The sequence below is a fragment of the Phoxinus phoxinus genome, assembly GCF_949152265.1.
Source record: "Phoxinus phoxinus genome assembly, chromosome: 25".
In the NCBI taxonomy this organism is placed as follows: Eukaryota; Metazoa; Chordata; class Actinopteri; order Cypriniformes; family Leuciscidae; genus Phoxinus; species Phoxinus phoxinus.
The window spans coordinates 7,831,811-7,857,121 of record NC_136900.1 but is presented as its reverse complement, the minus strand read 5'-3'; the positions used below and the strand labels follow the sequence as shown (position 1 = coordinate 7,857,121).

Genomic DNA, 25,311 nt, shown 5'->3' with positions numbered 1-25,311 from the left:
CCTCATGAATGGAGCTTCAGGTCCTCCTCGGGTGAGTGTGTGTGTGTGTGTGTGTGTGTGTGTGTCTCGATGCTGTCCTCAGATGATGCTCAGGGTTAGTCTCCTCATGAATGGAGCTTCAGGTCCTCCTCGGGTGAGTGTGTGTGTGTGTGTGTCTCGATGCTGTCCTCAGATGATGCTCAGGGTTAGTCTCCTCATGAATGGAGCTTCAGGTCCTCCTCGGGTGAGTGTGTGTGTGTGTGTGTGTCTCGATGCTGTCCTCAGATGATGCTCAGGGTTAGTCTCCTCATGAATGGAGCTTCAGGTCCTCCTCGGGTGAGTGAGTGTGTGTGTGTGTGTGTGTCTCGATGCTGTCCTCAGATGATGCTCAGGGTTAGTCTCCTCATGAATGGAGCTTCAGGTCCTCCTCGGGTGAGTGTGTGTGTGTGTGTGTGTGTGTCTCGATGCTGTCCTCAGATGATGCTCAGAGTTAGTCTCCTCATGAATGGAGCTTCAGGTCCTCCTCGGGTGAGTGAGTGTGTGTGTGTGTGTGTGTCTCGATGCTGTCCTCAGATGATGCTCAGGGTTAGTCTCCTCATGAATGGAGCTTCAGGTCCTCCTCGGGTGAGTGTGTGTGTGTGTGTGTGTGTGTGAGTGTGTGAGTCTCGATGCTGTCCTTAGATGATGCTCGGGGTTAGTCTCCTCATGAATGGAGCTTCAGGTCCTCCTCGGGTGAGTGTGTGTGTGTGTGTGTGTGTCTCGATGCTGTCCTCAGATGATGCTCAGGGTTAGTCTCCTCATGAATGTAGCTTCAGGTCCTCCTCGGGTGAGTGTGTGTGTGTGTGTGTCTCGATGCTGTCCTCAGATGATGGTCAGGGTTAGTCTCCTCAATGGAGCTTCAGGTCCTCCTCGGGTGAGTGTGTGTGTGTGTGTGTGTCTCGATGCTGTCCTCAGATGATGCTCAGGGTTAGTCTCCTCATGAATGGAGCTTCAGGTCCTCCTCGGGTGAGTGTGTGTGTGTGTGTGTCTCGATGCTGTCCTCAGATGATGGTCAGGGTTAGTCTCCTCATGAATGGAGCTTCAGGTCCTCCTCGGGTGAGTGAGTGTGTGTGTGTGTGTGTGTCTCGATGCTGTCCTCAGATGATGCTCAGGGTTAGTCTCCTCATGAATGGAGCTTCAGGTCCTCCTCGGGTGAGTGTGTGTGTGTGTGTGTGGGTGAGTGTGTTTGTGTGTGTGTGTGTCTCGATGCTGTCCTCAGATGATGCTCAGGGTTAGTCTCCTCATGAATGGAGCTTCAGGTCCTCCTCGGGTTCAGTGGGATCGTTTGTTTGTTCGCTCTGAGGTTGTAAATCTCCTCAGCCGTGTCAAACGTGATTTGTTTAGTGGTTTCTCTGGTGTTCTGAGCCAAAGCGGTCAGTCTGCGTGACGGACACACTCTTCTCCACGTAAGGTCAGCGGATGAACACGTGAAGCGAGGGTAAACAGAGACGCAGCGATGTTGGATTCTGTCGCAGACACTTGCCACTAAACTCTATTAGACATGTGTTTTAATATTCCTCTGTTCTTCCCGTCCAACTTCTCTGAGGGTTTTCTGCTCAGTCCAGTTTTCCACTGGCAGGATCCGAGGTTTTCCCAGGGTGCTCCTCACTGGAGGCGAGTTCTGGCCTCCTCAGATGGGCTTTATTTACTGTGTGTGTGTGTGTGTGTGAACCCGATGTGGACAGAAGCCTGATCGGGCGAGGGATGGGAAACATTGTGAGGAAGGGCGAGACGATATTTTAAGAGAATTCAGGAAATTGAAATCGGGAAGTTGTGTTAGTGAGATTGTATTTTTTGTGTTCTTGCTTTTGAAAGGTTAGAGTGGAGTTTTCATGTTTGATGCCGTGTATTTATTTTGTTTATTATTCATTCAGTCAGTGTATACACTGTTTATTTGTGTGTGTATATATATATATATATATTGTGTGTGTTTGAGTGTTTTTGCGTATGTGTGTCTGTCTCTCTGTGTGTGTGTGTGAGAGAGAGAGTGTGTGTATGTGTATTGTGTGTAGTGGTTAAACAAATATGTGTGTGAGTGTGTGTGTGTGTATTTGAGTGTTTTCATGTTTGTTGCCGTGTATTTATTTAGTTTATTTATTAATTCAGTCAGTGTATACACACACAGTGTATTTGTGTGTGTATATATATATTGTGTAGTGATTGGTTAATCAAATATGTGTGTAAGTGTGTGTTTTTGCGTGTGTGTGTGTGTGTGTATTGTGTAGTGGTTAAACAAATATGTGTGTGTGTGTGAGTGTCTCTCTCTCTCTCTGTGTGTGTGTGTGTGTATATATTGTGTAGTGATTGGTTAAACAAATATGTATGAGTATGTGTTTGAGTGTGTGTTTGTTTGTGTCTCTCTCTCTCTCTCTCTGTGTGTGTGTGTGTGTGTGTGTAAGCTGCATGCATCCAAATGCTGGTCCATGGCAGCCACTTTTCTTCTTGGCACTGAACTTTTTTTTCTGCTTTTGCCAAAACACTGGTACTGTGTGTACATGTGTTTTTGAGTCAGAGACTTGAACATGCCGGTATGTGTGTGTGTGTCAATTCTTTTCTGTCATCAAAAGTTGGCTGGTTTATAGCAAAGACTATAGATATACAAAGATGCTACACTGATATATTACTTATGAATGGGTGAAATTGCAATATGTCTGAATAAGTCCCGCCTTCTAAATAAAAGAGCCAATCAGTGATTAGAAGTCATTGCATCACTGCAGCTGCTGAAAAATAAGCTTTTTGAATGCTATTTGAGCACAAGAAACAACATTTATGAGACAGTTCAAGACTTTGTTGCTGATTTGAACTATGTTCTTTAAATGTGAGTTCGGCAAGCAGTTTTCAGGATTCCCCCATTCAAATAGATAAGACTTAATGCCCGAAACAGAACAGCTGTCCTGGAGGCGTGGCAAGCATGGCGAACACACTGTTTATAGTCACCAAAATGACACATGATTGGTTGTATTTAATTGGAAGAAGAGATTGGTTATTATGGTCTACATGTGACATTTTGCACAAACAAATTTTGAAGGGTGAATCTGTTCCAAAATTACACTTCAAAAGATATTTTAGAACCTCTTTTTTTCCCCCTTCATTGTAACATTAATTTTCATGCCACTTTTAACATTTCACCTCCAATTCCTATTACATTAGTCGCCAGTGTTTGGCTCTTCTGAGATGATCAAAGTTGGCTTTCATCAGTGAATTCATTTCCCCAGATTGTTCAGCTGATATACTGTAAATGTCCTCCAGGCGTCATGTTAAATAAAGCTCCAGATGTGTGTGTGTTTCTTGTGGTGGGTTTGTAAGGTGCTCTGGCAGGAGAATTCAGCACTTTGGACAGCACCTTGGCTTTGCTTCCTCACACTCTGAGAATCCTCCAGCTCAACCGCTGCAGTCGCGTGGCCATAGGTGTACAGACACACTCGTATCTTTCATCTGCGCAAGCAATAGTGTGAATTCTAGAGTTGGGGTACTCGAACTCGGACTCGGACTCGAGTCCGGTCTCGAGTCCAATTTTGAATGAACTCGGACTTGTCACGCACTCGGATGAATTTGTACTCGGACTTGACACGGACTCGAGACATTTTAGACTCGGAAAAATGTCTGAGTCCAGTCGAGTCCGGGCACTGGATGACACAATTTTAAAAAACGAAACGAAACGACGTTGTTTCAGCGTAGAGCATGGTAGCCAATCACAGTTAAGTGCATAAACACAGTGGCAAATCAGAGGCGTTTTAGAGTCAGCATGCGAAGAATTCGCTCAAAATGTATGTTCAGAATCAGCACGAGCTGTAGCCTATCCTTTCACAAATCCCCTCATAAAAGACAAAGTCTCTCTAGACACAATATAAATAAGATATTCACTGTGCAGTGCGGACAACTTCAGTCAGTGTTTATGACGAGAGTTTTAGGGAGAGTGCAGAACGCGGTGATGGCTTAGAGCGCTATTGACAATCTAAATAGTTTTTTTTTTCATACTTCTAATCAAGAGGACCAGTGGTTACGTTCACACTGTAAATTATAAAGAGTGATAACTGCATTTAAATGTGGGGTTGAATCCACTTAATTTTTGTCCTTTGAGTCATGAAATTGCGATGATTTGACACATAGCAACATAAGAAACTTGATAACCATAGCACCATTTTGGCGTCTAATAATGTTGTCATTTTTGTTACATTTACACTTTAGTCATAAGTTTACATACACCTTGCAGAATCTCCAAAATGTTATTTTTATACTTTTTTTAATAAGAGAGATCATACACACATTGTTTCTATTTAGTAGCCTACTGCACTGAAAAATATTTTACACATAACAGATGTTTAATAGCCTAAATAAAATACAAACACAAAATAAAGACAGATTACATATTACATATTAATATTGTGTCATTACCTGAATGATCCACAACTTTTTTCTTTCTTTTTGTAATGGTTGTTCATGAGGATAAGTCCTCCAGCTCCTTACATTCTTTGCTTTTCCAGCATCTTCTGCATATTTGACTCCTTACTAGCAGTGACTATGATTGTAAGATCCATATTTCCACACTGGTGACAACTGAGGGACTCATACACAACTATTACAAACCCTGCAAACATTTAGTGATGCACAAGAAGGAAGCATCCGTTAAGAGCCAAGGGGTGTAAAATTTTGAACTGGATCATTGGTGTGAATTGTTCTTATTTGTTTAAAAATGCATTCATTAATTTAGTCCAACTCTTCAGAGGATAAAGGGTCTTTGTGAAAGGTCAATTTCAAATAATTTAAATCTTTGTGGACTCGGCCGGACTCGACTCGGACTCGGATGTTAAGGACTCGGACTCAAGTCCGACTCGGCCCTCTTTGGACTCGGACTTGTACTCGGTTGTTAAGGACTTGGACTCGACTCGGACTCGACAAAGGTGGACTCGGACCCAACACTTCTCTTTTGAAATTACTTAAAAATTCTAAAACAAAATGTTTTTATATTCCACTATAGTCCATTCTCATTTTTAGTCATTAAGATACCAAATCATGTTTTTTGTTTAAGATATTGATTATCTAATCAAGTCAACTCATATTGTTGCTCATATAAATACTAGTTTTTAACAGTGTAAATAAAAAATGTAGACTTTTTAATTATTATTTTTATAACACAAGTGGTGTTTGCACATGCAAAGGTTGCTGCCATTATATTAGGTGTTCTGGCTGGTTGCTAGGGTGTTGCCATGCAGTTGCTAAGGTGTTCTAATGGTTTTTTAGCACAATATTATATTTTGCTAGGTTGTTGCTCTGCAGTTGTAGAGGTGGTCTAATTGTTTTTTAGCACAATGTTGCTATGCTGTTTCTTCTGCGTTTTAATTTGTTCGCTTTTTAGAACATTGATAGGTGGTTGCTATGCTGTTGTTAAGGTGTTCTAATTTGTTTTTAGTTCAATGTTATGTGATCGCCAGGGTGTTCTGGTGGGTTGCTAGGATTTTGCTATGCAGTTGCTTGGGTGTTATCATTTGTTTTTAGTACAATGTTTGCCAGGGTGTTTTAGCTGGTTGCTAGGATGTTGCTATGGAGTTGCTAAGGTGTTCTTTTTTTTGTTGTTTTTTAGCACAGTTATGTGATTGTCTGGGTGTTCTGTTCTGACTTGTTGCTAGGGGTATTGCTATGCAGTTGCTAAAGTATTTTAATTTGTTTTTAGTTCAATGTTATGTGATTGTCAGGGTGTTTTGTCTGGTTGCCAGGGTTTTGCCATGCAATTGCTTAGGTGTTCTAATCAGTTTTTTGCACAATGTTATGTGGTTGGCCAGTGTATTTTGGCTGGTTACTATGCAGTTGCTAAGGTGTGGATATTGTTTTTCAGTACAGTGTTGTGTGGTTGCTATGCTGTTTCTTCGTTCTATTATTTTTTAGAATAATTTTCTATGCTATGCAGTTACTAAGGTGCTCTAATTTGTTTCTTGGTACAATGTTATGTGATTGCCTGGCTGTTTGCTTGGGTGTTGCTATGAAGTTGCTAAGGTGGTCTAATTGTTTTTAGCACAATGTTATGTGATTGCCAGGGTGTTCTAGCTGGTTGCTATGCCATTACTTAGGTGTTCTTTTATTGTTTTTTAGCAGTTATGTGATTGCTTGGGCGTTCTGTTCTGGCTGTTTGCTATGGTGTTGCTATGCAGTTGATAAGGTGTTCTTTAATTGGTTTTAGCACAATTCTATTTAATTGGCAGGGTGTTCTGGCTGGTTGCTAGGATGTTGCTTAAGTGTTCTTTTATTGTTTTTTTTTCCAGTTATTTGATTGCCTGGGTGTTCTGTTCTGGCTGGTTGCTAGGGTATTGATATGCAGTTGCTAAGGTGTTCTAATCAGTGTTGTTGAGGACAATGTTATGTAATTGCCAGTTCTATCTGGTGGCTAGGATGTTGCTATGCAGTTGCTAATATGTTTTTATATTGTTTTTTAGCACAGATATGTGATTGCCTGGGAGTTCTGTTCTGGCTGGTTGCTAGGGTGTTGGTATGCAGTTGTTAAAGTGTTCTAATCCGTTTTTAGCACGTTATGTGGTTGCCCAGTGTATTTTCGCTGGTTGCTAGGGTGGGGGTTTCACAACTCATTAAGTTAAATAACTGCACACCTCTCCTCAGCAATGGTATTATGGTTTAATAGACAGATACTTAAATCTCGTCATATGAGCAACAGTAAGTGATGCTAGCTAGCTTTTCTACTACCACTATTTACCACAAAATACTAATTTAGCTAGTTTTTGCATGCACACGCGTTGGCGTTTGAGTCGTGTTGAGCAGATATCACAGTGTGTTCCCTCTTCCCCCCAGGCAGCAGGGAGGCAGCATTCACCTACGCCATCACCGCCGCTGGGGTCGCCCACGCCGTCACGGCCGCGTGCAGTCAGGGCAACATGAGCCACTGCGGCTGCGACAGGGACAAACAGGGATACAACAACCAGGAGGAGGGCTGGAAATGGGGCGGATGCTCCGCGGACATCAAATACGGCATTGAGTTTTCCCGGAAGTTTGTGGACGCCCGGGAGATTAAAAAAAATGCCAGACGGCTGATGAACCTTCATAACAACGAAGCTGGGCGAAAGGTGAGGCGCATTTTGATTAAAATGTAAGGACTTTTTTTTTTATTGCATTTTTTATTTACATCCCTGAAGGAAAATGCTATATCTACTGTAAATGCAGGTACACTCGCTTCCTCGATCTCTCACAATACTCTACTATAGCTTCAATGAACAATATCGATGAGATCAAACATGTGTTTGCGTTGCTAAGAGTGGTTGCTAGGGGTGTTGTGTAGTGATACATATAACCGTTGGGTGAAGCGGTCACAGCCATGTTTATCGTGAATAAAACACAGCTATTGACCAATCAGAATCAAGGATCGGAACTAACCGTTTTATAATTTACTTTATAAAGTTTTAAATATGAATATTTTTCTTCTTTACACAAACTCATGGCTTTGCTTCAGAAGGTCTTTATTACCTTATTACTTTATTATTTTGGAGCTTTTCCTGGTGCTTTGAGGCAGGTAAAAATGTTTCAACTTGGACCGACTCCTGATTGGCCAATCAAAGCATTCTGAGTTGGACACTGGTTCGACGGATTGTGGGGAAAAAAATTAGTTCGTTTCAAATCGTTAAAATTAAATCCGTAAAATAGACGTAACGAGTGGCACATACCGTGAGGTAACATGGCATTTTATTTTGTTTGAAATTTAACTTGTCCAGTGGGACAACTAATTTTCACTTCCACTTGTCCTACAAAAAAATCCACTTGTCCCGGACAAGCGGACAAGCCTTAATGTCGAGCCCTGTGTCATATAGACCTAGGATGACTTGAGGGTGAGTAAATTATGGGGTAAATTTAATTTTAAAGTGAACTACTCCTTTAATCCGTTTAGACTTCAGAAGCTTTTCTAAAAACCTTTAAAGGCTCAAAAGAGGCCAATGTTGACTTGAAGAAACAAATCAAATCTTCGGGGAAAAGATTGCATGCGTTCATTTGCCATTTCTCAAGGGCGTTTTAATTTGACAATTTACCAACATTGGTCGTGGTCGTCTCGCAGAAACATTTATCCATTTTGTTGGGAAAATCTTCCAGACAAAGCGGCTTAATCTGTTTTAGATGTCAGAGGCTTTAAAACATTGAAGCTTGGAAGCACTTTCTGGCCGACGTTTAGTTAAAAGAAGCAAATAACTAATTCTTTCGGAAAAGTTCTTATCCATTAATTCTTGTTGAAAAGACAAATGCATTTTAGCAATTGGCGTGATTCGTCTTCACAGTCCTCCAATACAGTTTAGATGGTGTAGTTCGTCCTTCGCAGGTGGCAAACCGAGGATTCGTTCGGCAGACGAGTGCTTGAACAGTTTCAGCAACTCGTTCCGCTTCAGCCAATTACTGAGTGCTTTCTCGGTTCGCTCCTTGATGCCGGTTCAAGCTCGGTTTGGCTGCGCGCCGCTTTGGCCATGTTTGTTTGTTTGATAGCTGTTAGTCATCCAAGAACACATAACAACATGCACTGAAACAGCAGAACCGCATGCACTCCGGTGACAAATGGATCTAATTAATAACACAAGGCTTTATGGTGTGAGCGAGCCGGGATTGAGCCCGGTTGCCAGTTGGAGCCGGTCCAATCCCATCGCGGGCCGCTGTAGGGAATCATCAAGTCTAAAGCCTGTAACAGGATATTATTGCGAGTCTTTCTGCTGCACTGAAAACACAACCCTCGCTCCATTGAGTCAGGCTTTTATAGAGGACCCACAATGGCATTCATGGAGCCATAGCATCATATGTTAAGGGGGGAACGGGACGTACCATGTGACTCTGAATGGGGGAAGATGGAAGTTGCCACTCTGGAATTTCAATTGCTATCATACGTGGTTGTATGTGGTTGAAGCGAGCCGGGCCAGAACTGGTCCACATTAGCGCTGTGGATATAAGCGTATCCAGGCAAATGTAAACAGCGCTGTGGGCCTTCGGACGGCTTGTGAAGTAACACATCGTTCATTTTGAAATGCCGTTTGCCTGCGGGCACACGCTGGCTCGGTGGATGCTGAATCAACATTAGTCATGAACGCATTTCTCTGCAGAATCAACGGTTGATGCATTGGAGACACGTGGAACTGATTTCAATAGCGGTACGGGTGTTCAGATAAGCAATGTTTTGCAAGGGAACAATATGTTCATTGGTTAAATAATGGCTGAAAATCCAGGTTACATTTTAGGAAATCAAATTAATGCTTTTTTCATTTTTTATACTATTTGTAAGTTAACATTTATATATACATTATATCTATATCTACATATTTTAAATTATGTGTAGATATTTTACACACACACACACACACACGATTATGCGTATATATATATACTATAGCCTATATACATTATATATATTTTTTATATTATTTGTAAGTTAACATTTATATATACATTATATTTATATTTACATATTTTAAATTATGTGTAGATATATATATATATATATACACACACACATATATATATATATATATATATATATATATATATATAGTGAAATTAAAAGTACTACTAATAATAATTGTTTTATATATAACATTTATACAATTAAAATGAAATAGAAAACTACCAAAATATAAAAATATATAAATAATGTAAAATGAGATAAAACAATTATGCATATATCACAATGTATACCTAAATAACAATGCATTTATATATATATATGCCTTAAAATGCAGTCTATGTAGGCAGCTTACTAGGTTTTGGAACAAGTACATTTTAAAAATGTGAAATCATATTGCAATAATATATTTATTCTGTTCATTTTTCAGCATAATTCAATCAGTGCCGAATTAGGAACCAATTTTTATTTAAAATGGAAAACTGGCAGCTTTCATAAGAGTATTTGGAAGAGTATTACAGGCTAGGACGGACAAAACTTGAATGTAGATGTTTATACATGTCTTGCCAGAACAATCCCTCCGACCTCTTTTGTTCTTGCACAGACCCGGTTGAAATCGAGAGATCCCAGCCGGCTTTAACCGTCAATGGCCTCGCGTGGGTCAGGATGGTTTTGTGGGATTGATCGATTAGTTTACATGTGTTTTCCAGGGAAATGATAATTGCTTCTGGTGAGGAGTCGTGCCAGACAGAGAAAAGGGGTCTGGAAAAAGTCTTTCAGCGTTTCATACAGTATTGATATCCAATGTAAATCTAAAAAAATATTTCCTTTTCTATGCAACATACTGTACATGCAGATACATTTTTGTTTTCGTTTGTCCACGTCGTTCTGTAGCCTCATCGCTGCAAAAGATCTGCAATTCATTAAAAAGCTCAATAATCCACATCTAACGCGTTTGGCTGTAGGAGATTTATATTTATTTTTCCTGCTCATAGATGTGGTGCGCAGGAAGGTAGAGGGAATTACAGAGTAGGTTTGATGGGTAACTGGCAGAGAGCAGTATTAATGTAGCACATTAGATCGTATGGTTTTTCCACTGCATGAACATGCTTGTCTTCAACGCAAACCATAAAAAGCTGATTTCCGAAAGCCGTTCGCATACATGTGCTGTGTTTTTGTCTCCAGAGTGTTCAGAATAGCATTTCTGAAGTGTGCAGAATGTGCAGCGTTTGTGAATGTTCTTTATGCATGGAATACGTGAGAGATACTATATCCCACAATGCAGTGCGGTCGACTTGACCTTCCTTTTCCAGTCTGATGAATGAATAGCTAATGATAATTTAAGATAAAATATATGTTTTAAACAAAAACTAAACGAAAAATATAAAAACATGATAATAACACATGGAACAAATATATTATATTATAACAAATATGATATAATACATTTTATACAATATATAGACTATTTTTTAAACATTAGGCTGTATAGCTATTATTCTATTTCAAATGTTATATTATATTATCAAATATGATGTAATACATATTATATAGTAAAATAGTACTTAAATATTATATTCTAATAGAGTGTTACATAAAATATTATACAATATATAACTTTTTTTTCAACATTAGGCTGTATGACTATTATTCCATTTTGGCCGTTATATAATATAATATTATACTATATTATATTAAAAATATGATATAATAACATATCAAATATGCTAATATATATTGTAAAATATTATATTTTATAATAAAATATTACTTAAATATTATATTATAGTAGTTTTACATAAAATATTAGACAATATATATATATATATATATATTTAATAAACATTACACATTACGGACGTGCTTAAGATACAAATAATTTTTTTTGTTTTAATTGGTTTCAAAATGTGTATTTTTTCTAAATGATCTCTGGTATGTTTGCATCTATGAGGGGTGTTCAATTTTATATTACAGACAAAAAGCTTTGGATGAAGAAGAGCAAAATATGCTCAAATGTCTTGCATAGCAAAACCTTATTCTGTGTTGTTATTTAAGACGATGTGGTTGATAAAATTGTCCCAAGAAGGATTTCTCATAAACAGTTAGTGAAACACACATTAGGCCTTATTTTAACGATACAAGCTCATGGTCTTAACCGCACGGCACATGTGCGCTTAGGTCGGTCCGAATCCACTTTTGCTAGTTTAACGACGGTAAAAATGGTCGGTGCTCCTGGCGCATGGTCTAAACGGGTTGTGTGTATTCTCTTAATGAGTAATGGGTGTGTTTTGGGCGTAACGTGAAATAAACCAATCAGAGTCTCATCTCCCATTCCCTTTAAAAGCCAGTTGCCCTCACGTCATGGCGGATTCGCTATTTACATGGAGGAATTTGCAAGCAGAAAAACTGAAAGCGAGGAAACGGATCTGCTCGTGTGCGAGCCGCGAGGATAAAGCTGTGTGTGTGTGGTTAAAGTTGTGTGTGTGTGTGTGAGGTTAAAGCGCAAACAGACCATCTATGGGACAAGCCAAATTCCACCATATCTTTATGTACACAATATGAATCTTTTAAATTGTACTCCTTTTCTTTTTAATATTTGGCATGTTTGTGTGCTGCTGCGCATCCCTGTGTGTGTAATAATAAGCAGAGTGTGTGTGTAATAAGCAGAGTGTGCGTGCGTTGTGGACCCGCCTATAGCCGCACATTACTATAAAAAAATAAATATTGCGCCATTGACAAGGTTGCAGTTGGTCAATGGCGCAGTGTATTTCAGTTCCACAACATAGCAAGACGCCAACAATGCGCCTGAACACACCTCGTTTTCAGACCAACACGCCCATGGGCGCAAACGCATTTTGCTATTTAAACAACATGGCGCAGGACGTGAAAATGATAACTACGTCAGGCTGAAACTAGCAAAACACACTTGCGTCGCGCCTGCGCTGCATAACGCTGAGTGTATGATAGAGCCCATTGTTTTCTTGCATCATGTGACTCCAGAATGCTGTTGTTTGTCCTTTTATGTTAGCATTTTACCAGTTTGTAAATGCTAATCTCACAAGACTCGTGTTGTTGTGATTTTCTGCAGGTTCTGGAAGGGAGAATGAAGCAGGAATGTAAATGTCACGGCGTTTCGGGCTCCTGCACCACCAAAACCTGTTGGACCACGTTACCGAAGTTTCGCGAGATCGGATACGTCCTGAAGGACAAGTACAACAAAGCGGTGCACGTGGAGGCGGTCCGTGCATCACGTCTACGACAGCCCACGTTCCTCAAGGTGAAGAAGACTCCCGGTTACCAGAAGCCCAAGGAAGCAGACTTGGTGTACATCGAGCGCTCGCCGAACTATTGCGAAGAGGACGCCAAAACGGGCAGCGTTGGGACGCAGGGGCGAATGTGCAACCGGACGTCTCCGCACACGGATGGTTGTGACCTCATGTGTTGTGGGCGGGGCTACAACACGCATCAGTACACCAAGGTGTGGCAATGCAACTGTAAATTCCAGTGGTGTTGTTTTGTGAAATGCAACACCTGTAGCGAGAGGACGGAGGTTTTTACCTGCAAATGAACGGGAACGGGAGGAAGCCAGTTTTACTCGGCCGGTTTTTGCACAGCAGAATGTATATTTGCTTTAACATGAGAGTTAAAATACTAAACTCTATCAGTAGGTACGAGCCCAGAAGTACATGCACTGACTCGCGCTCAAGGACTGCAGGATACCAGTGCATTCTGGGATTTGTAGCGTTTCTAGGGATTCGGCACGAGACGTTGCCGCGTCGGCGGCACAAAGGAACTCGTTTGAGTTGTGTTTAAGGAGCTCAGTGCAAATCGAGGGATGTATAAAAAGCCTCCTAAAATGCCAACTGGAACCTGGTAGAGTATGTTAGTTATCCAGTCACACTGGATCTGTCTGTTTGAACACTGAAAATAAATTATTATATATTATATGTTATAGTCTCCTAAGGAACCGAAGTGCTAACGGGTAGAAATGTGTTATTTTGTACTAAGTGTAAAAAAAAAAGAGAGTAATGGAAACAAAGACTTTGTAGAAACTCGTGACTAAAGATGAAACGTAAAGGCCCCGTATTTTCCGACAGAAACGTTTAATGGCTAATGATGTGTTGACTTCCGAAACCACTGTCATTTTTTTTTTTTGCTCGGCTGATGCATGTTAATAACATCGGTCCATCTTTTCTGAAATCCAGCCGTAGGTATGCCATAGACATTTGGGCCACTTTTTCTTTTTCCAACTTGGCTAAAGCAGTGTCTACGATTCAAAGATCCTTCCTCAGTTCATGAAATGTGGAACGAGTATATTTCTGGATATGTTACAGAGTGCTGCACTGATATTTTTTCTATTCAGATACGATGCAATTAAAAGTAAAATAATATCAAGTTGACTGACATTTGGGATTTTATTGACGGGAAAAATAACACTTTTATTTTTTCAACCCTAACTATGCACGATTATATGATTCATTGCATTGCTTTTTCAATTGTGGTTGATTGCTTCCAAATTAATTGTTTAAAAAAAAAAAGCAAAATAGAGCTGTTAATCGATTAATCGCATCCAAGTTTGTGCTTACATAATAAATGTGTGTGTACTGTGTATAATTATTTTATATATATAAATACACACACGTGCTTGTATATATTTCAGAAATATTTGCATGTATATACTGTATATAGATTTATATATAATTTATATTATATATAAATATTTTATATATAAATAAAAAAAAACGTCTTAAATATATACATGCACGTGTGTGTATTTATATATACGAAATAATTATACACATTTATTTTGTAAACACAAACTTTTATTTTGGATGCGATTAATCGCGATTAATCGTTTACAGCCCTAATGCAAAAGTCCATTTATGAAAAGTTTGGACCCAAACATTGGTGTTTTCAAGTGCACATGACATCAGCATGAATCCCAACTCCAGTTTCCTGTATTTCAGAAGCCTGAAAACCATTAAACAAACATCACCTCTCAACAAACGAACATTAAGCCCGAAAAGAAAAGACTCGTCGCCATTTCCCCATTATAAATGACAAGATGAATTGCATTGGTGGCTTTTTATGCTCGTTTCCTGGCCATGTCAGCGACAGCTTTCCACTTCCATGTCTTCGAACCCCATTTGGGAATGTTGCCTAAAACGAGGCTGGGATACTCACTGTGACTCATATTTGAGGCCACGCTCCCAAAGGCCGGAAATTGTGCCCGTATTGCGCAGTTCCAGTCACTCTTAATCTTAATAGGGCATGAGGAGGAAACATACATCATTAGATATCATAGTTAAATCAAGCGAGCAGCTCGCTGATCCAGCCTTTCTGTACGTTTCTGAGGAAAACACATGTTTATAATATCTTGTGGTCCGTTCGCTTGATTGTGGCATGTGTGGAGTTATCTTAGGAATTAAAGGGGGAAAAAACAAGAGAGTTTAGGTTGATTCGGTCTCGAACTGCGGTAGATATTTTACTCTTTCATAGCGCTTCAGTCATGTTTCTCCAAAAATTCCTTTGGAAAAATGAAAATGTATGGACTTTAAGAGCTATAAAATGAATTTGGGATCGAAGTTGACTGACGTTTATGATGTTATTGCAAGGAAAAATAACTTCTGAAAGTCTGGTTCTCAGAATTGTATAATCGTATATATATATTTTTTTTAATTATACAAACACACACACTATATATATATACAGGTGAAACTCTGAAAATTTTAATATGGTGCAAAAGTTCATTTATTTCAGTAATTCAACTTAAAAGGTGAAACTAATATATTATATAGACTCATTACATGCAAAGTGAGATATTTCAAGCATTTATTTGTTATAATTTTGATGATTATGGCTTACAGCTTATGAAAACCCCAAATTCAAAATTAGAATATTGTGAAAAGGTTTTCATAAGCTGTAAGCCATAATCATCACAATTATAACAAATAAAGGCTTGAAATATCTCACTTTGCATGTAATGAGTCTATATAATATATTAGTTTCACCTTTTAAGTTGAATTACCGGTACTGGAAAAAAAAATAACTTTTGCAAGATATTCTAATTTTTCGAGTTTCACCTGTATGTTATATAATAAAATATTTAGCAAAAAATTGTATAATAGGGCTGGGTTGAAAATATCGATTTCTCAATTTTAATTGATTTTGAAGAAAGATTATCGATCCTTAAATTCCAAGAACTGATCTTTTAGTCTAAGCTGTTTTTAGCTGATGAATGAACAAAGCTTTGTAGCGCTTCGGATCTCAGCTTTTAAATTCTGTCCATTTTGTCATGAAATTCAAACAATAAATACAGTTTTGGTGCTCTTTAATGAGGCGTGACAGATCGCCGTAGCGCCGGAGTTCAAGTGACCGATCATCTCTTCCACTTTACTACTTACAGCATGAAATAAACATGAATGAACATCAGAAGGTATGTTGAAAGATGCAGTACAACCTACAGAAATCAGTATCATGTCACATGTAATCGCCCAATCAGTGTTTCAACCGCGGAAAGACTAATAAAATAGCTTGTAAACAATATCACGTCCAAAAACTAGAAAAAAATGAACATTTTGCTAAATATAGGCACTATATTGCATATTCGTTGTATTTTTACTAAACCTGTTTTTCAATATTTGATGTATGTTTAAATACATCAGCCACCATATAATATTAGTATTTGCCATATTGCCAAGTTACAAATAAATTAGCATTAAAATAACAGTTTGATTGATTTTTAAATACAATAGATATGGGAATCTCCACCTATTTCACCCTTAAAAACTTAAGTTTCATTTCTGCCTTAATTTGAAAGTATTCAAGTCATTTCAACTTAAATGAATTCAAACTGGCTAAATTTTTTTTGTTGAATCTTATATAACTTATAACTTGTATAACTATAAAAAAAGTTGCTTAAATGTGTATGAGTTGTAAATATATTTTAACAGTAAAGTGGTTTCTCCATTTTAAAAGCTGACAAACCTATTTATTTTTGATTGACTTTGATTGGCATCTAAGCGAGCGATGTAAAGTAAGGTCTTTTTCTCGAGAAACATCTGAGAAGCAAGATACTGGCGGTAAACTTGGAAAAACTGAACACAATTTTAGTTAAATCTACACTATCTAGTTTTCGATTAATATTGTCTTGTCTGTGATATTTCGTGATCTTAAAGGGTTAGTTCACCCAAAAATGAAAATGCTGTCAGTAATTACTCTCCCTCATGTTGTTCCAACCCCGTAAGACTTTCGTTCATCTTTCGTAGTGTAACAGCGCAGCGCTTCTGGGTTGTTCGTCAGAACGGAGGCTCACTATTGGCCAGCATCACACACATGACCAGCGTCGGCCAATAGTGAGCCTCCGTTCTGACGTTTGTGTTTGCACACAAAAAGTATTCTCGTCGCTTGATAAACTTAAGGTTGAGCCGCTGTGGTCACTCGGACTATTTTAACGATGTCTTCACTAACTTTCTGGGCCGGCAAGTTTAAATTACAATAGAAGCCTATGGAGGAGTGAGACCGCTCTCAGATTTAATCACAAATATCTTCATTTGAGTTCTGAAGATGAACGAAAGTCTTACGGGGAACACCATGAGGGAGAGTAATTACTGACGGAGTTTACATTTTTGGGTGAACTTTAATGTATATTTAACTGAAATATGCTTTATAGAATATATACCCAAGCTGAAACTTTTTTTTTTTTTTTTGGGGAGTTTGGAGGGAAGCCTTTGGGACCGTCATGCCCTCGGCTGAAAGGCATTACAGACAGGCAGCAAAGCAGAAGTAAGATGTGTTTTGTTAGTCGTCTGAAGCCCTGGGGCCCGGAACCATCTAAGCTCCATCACTATACCCCGGATTGCCCAAAATAAATCCACCTGTTTCTGGCAAACATTTTGTCATTAAAAAATATGAGAGAGAAAAACAGAGTCTGCAGTGTGTGTGCTCTCCTCTAAAGCGGCTTTTGTTCTGGTGTCAAGATCGTTTGTTCAATGCGAGTTGAACAAATGCCGGCGGCCTTATTCACACAGAAACGGTCGATCGAGAGCCACTATCTCACGAGGGTGAGAGAGAACAACTGTGTTTAATAGATCGCTGTTCGTTTCACTTCTTAACAAACGATTAGTGACTAATAAAACCCACTTTAGAGTTCCCACTTATGATTAAGTCTCAACTTTGAAATATGTATCCTAAAAGTCATCCAGTAAGAGTCTAGAGTTGATAACATGACTGTGAAGCAGCTCAGATCATTCGATGAGAAATGTGACCCTGGACAACAAAACCAGTCACATGTCCATTTTTTGAAATTGAGATTTATACATCATATGAAAGCTGCATAAATAAGCGTTCCATTGATGTATGGTTTGTTAGGATAGGACAATATTTGGCCGAGATACAACTTTTGTAAATCTGGAATCTGAGGGTGCAAAAAAAATGGAAACATTGAGAAAATCTCTTTTAAAGTTGTGCATTTATGTTCACGATTGTGCTGCATTCACTCACAAAAATACATGTTTTATATATTTACGGGAGGAAATTTACTAAATATCTTCATGGAACATGATCTTTACTTAATATCCTAATGATTTTTGGCATAAAAGAAAAATGGATAATTTTGACCCATACAATGTATAGTTGGCTATTGCCAGAGATATACCCGTGCGACTCGTGACTGGTTTTGTGATCCAGGGTCACATATATGATTAATCAGAAATATGAATATGAAGTATTCGTATGATTCATGAGTTCTCTGAGTTTTGATTGGAGGTAAAGGTGTTGTCCGATCACTTCATTCTCACGAGGAAATCATGCATTTTGTAGAGTCATATTCAAGGAGAAGTCTGCCATTTGTGTATCCATTTGGAAATGCCAAAAAGATTTCCAAATCGACCTCTTCTGGACTGACCTATGACCCTGATCATAAAACATCGCAAAAATTACACAATTTGAGCCTAAATTTGACCAGATAATTAAAGGAAAATCATCAAATTGCAAAAACAACATGCCATTTATTAATAATTGCATGGATTATTCATATTGCACATTAATTAATTAATAACATAGATTTTACTTAAAGAATTTTCACTCAGAAAATTCACAAATGGATAACATTAAATTAAATGTGAAAGACTAAATTGTATTTGCTTATAGAACATACTCCAATAATTTTTGTTTCACTACAACTTAGAAAATGTACAAATAAAATATTGTTTTACGATGTAAATATACATAGGCTATGGCAACAGTTTTATAAAATATATATATACATACATACATACACATTTTATACGTGTGTGTGTGTGCGTATATATATATGCTTTCTCTAGAACGACTATCAACTGTATCCCGTTATTACCCATAAAGCATCAGCTCCAGGCGTGTAAATGTACACTGTGTATGTAAATCTAAATGTGCTCACCCGTGTCTTCCAAAGCAGCACGCGCTGAGCATTGTGGGGGATTTCACGGGACCTACCGGGTAGACACACAAATCTCAGACTAGCAATCAGTTAGCGCGGGATGAGCTTATGGATAGCGTGCAGCTGCGAGTGGGAGAGACGTGACAGTCGTAAAGAATAAATTATCTTTCAGAGAAACGAGGAGAAGGAATGGAAGGAGGGTGGAGGGTGAAGACAAAAGCGTAACGGGATGCTTTCAACTGACGTCTGAGATCTTCCAGAACGCCGGTGGAGATTGAAGGAAACCTGCACACATCCCGCCGCTCTGCAGGACCGTCCCAGCGACGCAGCAGGAGGAACGATAGCGTTTGTTACTGTGCTAACTACTGTTAGCAATGCTCCTGAATCTGAGCGTCAGTGTTGGCAGCTTGTAACGCGACTTCAGTGTGAAAACACAGAGATGATTTATGTCTTGTTTTCATACTAGGGGAGTGAAAGATAGCGGACCAGCCCACCCTGAGGCGAGCCTGTTCAGACCTCACAGATGAGTAATAGCACTCACACAAGCTTTATGAAAACTATATAAAGTATAAGTGTACATTTGATATATACACATACATATATTATATATATATATATATATATATATATATATATATGCATATATATACATGCACTTTTACTTATATGTTGCAAAAAACTAAAAGTTTATCAAATTTAATTTAATATATAGTCTAATATTATATAACATCCTTTATGTAAATACATATGCCTGTTTACATATGGCAAAATGATAAATATAATAAAATGTTTAAATGTAAATTTTAATTAAATATTTAATATATACATGATGTATGTAAATACATGTATTTATTTATGTATATATATTTTCTATGTAAATACATATGCATGTTTACATTATATATATGTGTATATATAAATATATATAGTAATATAAGATCTTTATTTATAATTTTTAATGTTAAAACATGCATATGTATATATATATTTTAAAAAAAGTTTTTATAAAAACTTTAAAAAATGCTTAAATTATATATATATATATATATATATATATATATATATATATGTGTGTGTGTGTGTATGTATATTCTCAATTTTTTTTTATACATATTTAGATAAATCAATACTCAACCCCTATACGTGTGATAAATTGTTGTTAATGGTGTTTTATCAAGTGAATTGTGGCGAATAAAAAAGTCAGACTCTCAATTAACTAGTTTTTGCTGCTGATTTTAGCCCAGATTTGAGTAGCACTCATGTGGCACACACACACACACACACACACAAACCTCACTATGAAGATTAATTGTCGTGGCCTTTATTACTCAGTGAGATATTGGCATGAGACGTCGTGAAAAGCACTGTTCACATTTGTCTCGCTGGATTGGAAATATTATGTCGAAGTTGTTACGAAACAATGAGAATTTGAGCTGCTGAGCCGTTTAACACTTTTCAACACATACTAATGGATATTCAATATTCCTGCTTCTGGATCCAAGTCAAGCAGTTTTCTATGATTTCAATGTTTTCGTGAACACAATCCCAAAGTTATGGAGACGCTTGGACTACATATATCATGTTGGCACTGACCTTTGACCTGTATGTCACATAATTGAGTTGCGATTGCGAAACAAGAATTTAGTGAATTTGAAGAGAGTTTCTGTATTTTAAAAGTATTTATGAAGAGAGTTGCTCTATTTGAATAAATAATTTAGTGTTTATGAACAAAAAAAAAATTCTGTTTATGAACAAAATATTGTCCATCTGAAAGATGAAAAGACTGGAAGTTCATGATTTTAAGCGTTCGGGTTTTCACTCCGGAGACAAATGTGCCGCTTTGTCTGTTGAGTAACGCAGCTCATAATCTCCTTCATGTTATTTTGACTACTTGTCTCATTGAGAGACAATCACTGTGAGGTTCTCTGTCATCTGGTTGATATTAGCGGTGAGGAACACATGGTGGATTCAAAGGAACAGACTGAGCTCATCTATTGCTGGGTACCGGACGGCCCGAGGAGGACGAACCCGCGACGTGTCCTGCTAGGATCTTCACGACGCAACAGCAGAATGATTAAAAAACAGCAGAATGATGAATGTGAACCGCCAAGAAGAAGAGTTGGGGCGTTCTTGCATTCATAAAAGCTGGATGCAATGCAAAAAAATATTTTCTTAGTCAGCATTTTTGTCTTGTGAAAATGTCTAAACATCCTTAAAATGAGATTTACTTTGGACGCAGAATTGCATTAGATATTAATTGGTTTCATGCTTATTTTTATGACCTCCTTGGCTGTTAACATAAATCTCACATAAAATAAAATTTTGTGAGCCTTGTTTTTCCAAGTAAATTAATGTTTTATGGATGTTTTTATATCATTGCTATTTTTATTTTTTTTGCAGTACAATTGCATGGGTTTCTAGATGCGTTATTCAAAGTTAACATTATTTTTAAAGTCCCCCTGTAGTCAATCATTTTATTCCTCTTAAACTTCTTTGATCACCAAAATTACATTTTTAAACGTTTCTTCTTTGAAAAAAAAGTCTTTATGCCTTAAAATATATCTCGAATGTAACTCGACACCCTTGCCTCATTAAGTATACGCGGTTCTATGAATATGCAAATGAGCCCCGCCTCCACTCACTCACTCACTCAGAGATCCACTGGTTGACGATCACACGTTGATCTGATTGGTTACAAGGTAGTTTGTGACGTCAGAAACACCAGCGATTTCAAACCGTGTTTTTGAGACTGTCTTTGGTTCACTGCAGTTTTAAGCAGAAAATACTCAGCAATGCTGTCGACTTATGAATATTAAAAACACCACATAGACACATAAACAACATTAAAAGCTGGATTCTCACCACAGGGGGACTTTAACATCGTGTTGTGATTCCAGCGTCATGCAATTTGTCTGTCCGCATCAGATGCGACACGACTATGAGACGTGAAAAAAATCAATCAAAAATCACAGCCAATCAGAGGAGTGTGTGGGCGGAGTCTCTGCAAGCACACTGCACCCGCAACCAAATGCACATAATCAAATTAATAAATATTACACAATTTTAACATTAAAAATGCATACAGAGTGTATGCAAAACAATCTTTGTCATAGAATACGCTTGTTTGTTAAGGTTACTTACTTGAGTTAGCAGTTTGAACGTTATTGTTTGCTAGTGTTTTTTGCCATCACAGCTTTTACCTGCAAAAATAGAAAACACAAAATCATTTTTCAAATTATTTTTTTTACTTAAGTAAATGTTTTACATTTATTTGAATGAATGGAAAAAAATATAACAGGTAAAAAAAAAAAAGTTTTTAGATATAGTTAACTATAATAACCCTACATAACAAATGCTGAAAACTGCTAAAATAGTACATTGAGTATTATGAAAGTATGCTGTGTTCCTTATGTTGCCGTACTTTTAAACTTGATGCCTTGAGAAGACACACAAGATGACTAGGTGGTTGAAAGGGAGGCCGCAAAAACACAGTTCATCACATAAAAACCTCTTAATCCAAATCATCTTTACTGCAGCGCATGTCGAAGACGCTTAATAATTCTTATAAGACCCGATTACATCGTCTCTTTCTGGTGGGGAACAGCATTTTTGCGCAAACAACTCAACTAGATAACCATAACCATCCATTAGGGTCCGACGGACTCTGGGAAACATTAGATTTACGGCAGATCTTGCCCCTGCGAGAACGTTTAATAACTGCACTTTAATAAGTTTCTGTTCTGGACAATAACAGTAAACCGTAAATAACGTCAGATCAACAGATAGGGCCGTGGATGTGCGCGCTGGGAGGGGGAGAGATGAGGCCGGCGAGCACTAAATAATTATCCTGCGCTTGGCCGGCGCGTGTATTTATGTTGGCGTGGACGTAAAACTAGAGTAGGGTTAATGGGTGAACAGAACCGCCCTCCAACCTCACACCGCGAGCGGCAGCATCAGCAGTCCGCGCGCGCGCGCTTGTGTGTGTCTCAATCTCTGTCTGATGATGAACGTGAAAATGTCAGATGAGTTTCTTTTCACTGTAATATTTTACTTTTAGATATTAACTGATTATTTATGTTTTCTGTTTTTATGAAGTTTTTCTGAAGTTATTAATTTATTAAATAAGTTATAATATATATATTAAAATTATAAATCAATTTTTATTTTTGTTTGAATCTCAATTGTTTGAATTTATTTGTGTTTAAATATATTTATTTTGTATTTAATTTATGTATTTTTTTTAAAGGATAATTCCGGTATTTAACACCTTGAGTCTATATTGTAGTTTGTTTTGGATGAACAAGAGTGGTGGACAACATTTTTTTGACAATGGTTCCTCTCTCGAGTTTTTGACTATAATAGAATTGGCCATGGACCCATTTAACATTGGAGTCAATGGGCATGTCCGAAAATGTAATTAAAACAACCGTTAACATTAGTTTTCAAAACTGTGCAACTCACCGAGTGATTAGTGATGTTAGTTGATGTTCCAGAAACAAAAAGTGTTGCGAAATACAGTTTCTGTCGTGTTTTATTCGTCATTTTGTAAAATCCCATTGAATTCTGTTGAAGGACTGAGTGCTCGTTAATATAAATGCGCTACCGGAAACGGAAAGGGGGCTGTTTACATTTGGTCGATGTAGTCTTTTTGCTCGCTTCCGTTTCTCATAAGGCTAGCGAGCAGAGCAACTGTGCTCCGGGAGAGTAAGCGAAATAAACAAACAAAACCTTCATCAATTGTTACTTGTAATATGAAGTTGAACTCGACTGTGACCGTGAGTGTCCCGCGAGACATAAACATCGGTTATCGCCATCAAGTGGTCGGGAGTGTGTTAACGCTTCAGATTCAAATATTGAGCGGAAGTTACACGGTTGTGAAGTGTCTGAAAAAATAGTTCCACTATATAAAAATAAACGGATTGGAATCATATATTGCGATGATATATTGTTTATAATCATCAACGAACACCACTAACCACTCGGTGAGTTTAACAGTTTTGTAAACGAACATTATTGGCTGTTTTAATGACATTTTCGGACATGCCCATTGACTCCAATGTTAAATGGGTCCATCCATGACAGGAGAGGAACCATTGTCAAAAAAATGTTGTCCACCACTCTTGTTCATCCAAAACAAACTACAATATAGACTCAAGGTGTTAAATACCGGAATTATCTTTAATGTACACATTTTTATTTTTTAGCTTGTTGTTATTGTTTTTTCCACACTGTATGCATCATAAAAAAATCTAAATATATTTTTTATTAAAGGGGTCATGACATGGGTTTTTTTATTTTATTATTATGTTCCCTTAGGTGCAATTATAGTATTACTATAGTTTTTTTTACAAAAAAACTTTTAAAATGTAGTGATTTATGACCTTTTCCCACCCTGTTTCTCATCCTCTGATTCAAACAGTCTGTTTTGGGGGTGTTTCCCCTTTAAGAGTTCAGTGCTAACCCCCACTGTTGTGATTGGCTAACGTCAGTGCCTATGCATCAATTGTTAACGCCCCCAGCCAGAACCTGTGCGGATTCAGCGTATTTAAAAAGTAGTTTACAGTTTTAAATACATTACTTACAGTTTGCGTCGTCGTCGTTGAGCCCAGAATAGTCAGCACGGACTTATCTTTGAGCAACAGTTTTCTGACAAAGCCAGCATCATTTCGGGATTTGTTCTCTACCACTGCCGTGACTGGGACAAATAAAGTGCATCCATTTTTCCCTGTCGTCTGGATCTTTCGCAGCGTATTCAAAGATGTTGTTTGTCCACAGCCAGTAACAGCACATCTGCGTGGCATCGTAATATCCATGTACACAGACCCACTCGCTGTCCGTCGACTGAACACTTGTGAGGCGCGCGGCGCGTGGGCGCGACAGTGATACGAAATGAGCGTAGTTGTCTTGCGCTTAAAGCTTAGTTGTCTTGTGCCGGAGGCGGTCGTATGCAAACGCTGGTACGTCACTTCGTACCGTGACGTCACTTCTTACCATGAATCCAGAACGAGCTGTATTTAGAGCTTGATTAAATAAATGATTCGTTTATAATGGGGAGGACGTCTTAAGCTATGAAACTTGCAGGACGTTTTAATGGTACAAAGACCTCTTATATACCAAAAGATCAAGGCAAATTTGGTTTCTCATGTCATGACCCCTTTAATATTTATATCATCTCCATTTTGTCTGAAGTTATTTATTTACTTAAATACATTTATTTTTTATGTATTATTTATATACCTTTACAATATATAAATCTATTTATTTGTATTTGTTGGTTGTTTTTCCAACCCTGTATGTTTCCTGTATTTATTTAAATACATTTGTTTTAATTTAATTTATTATTTATATATTTTTTTGTCTTTGTTTTTTTTCCACCCTGTATCTAGCATATAATTTTTCCCCCATATAATTTTTTGCATAAATATATTTATTTGATTAAAAAATAATAATAATAATTGTTTCTAAAAGATTGTAGTGCATTTTTATTAGTATATGAGCATATACG

The 25,311-nt window shown here is 37.8% G+C and overlaps 1 protein-coding gene across 2 annotated transcripts in view; it reads left to right on the top strand.

Annotated features, from left to right (window-relative positions):
* wnt7bb (wingless-type MMTV integration site family, member 7Bb) overlaps positions 1-14,042 on the top strand; it is a 56,282-nt gene extending 42,240 nt beyond the window's left edge. For both annotated transcript variants that reach the window (XM_079603431.1, XM_079603430.1), the window contains exons 3-4: positions 6,817-7,088; positions 12,477-14,042. In XM_079603431.1, coding sequence (XP_079459557.1) covers positions 6,817-7,088; positions 12,477-12,956 — 752 coding nt within the window. In that variant the 3' untranslated portion in view covers positions 12,957-14,042. The remainder of the gene's footprint in view (positions 1-6,816; positions 7,089-12,476) is intronic.
* The last annotated feature ends 11,269 nt before the right edge of the window (positions 14,043-25,311 follow it).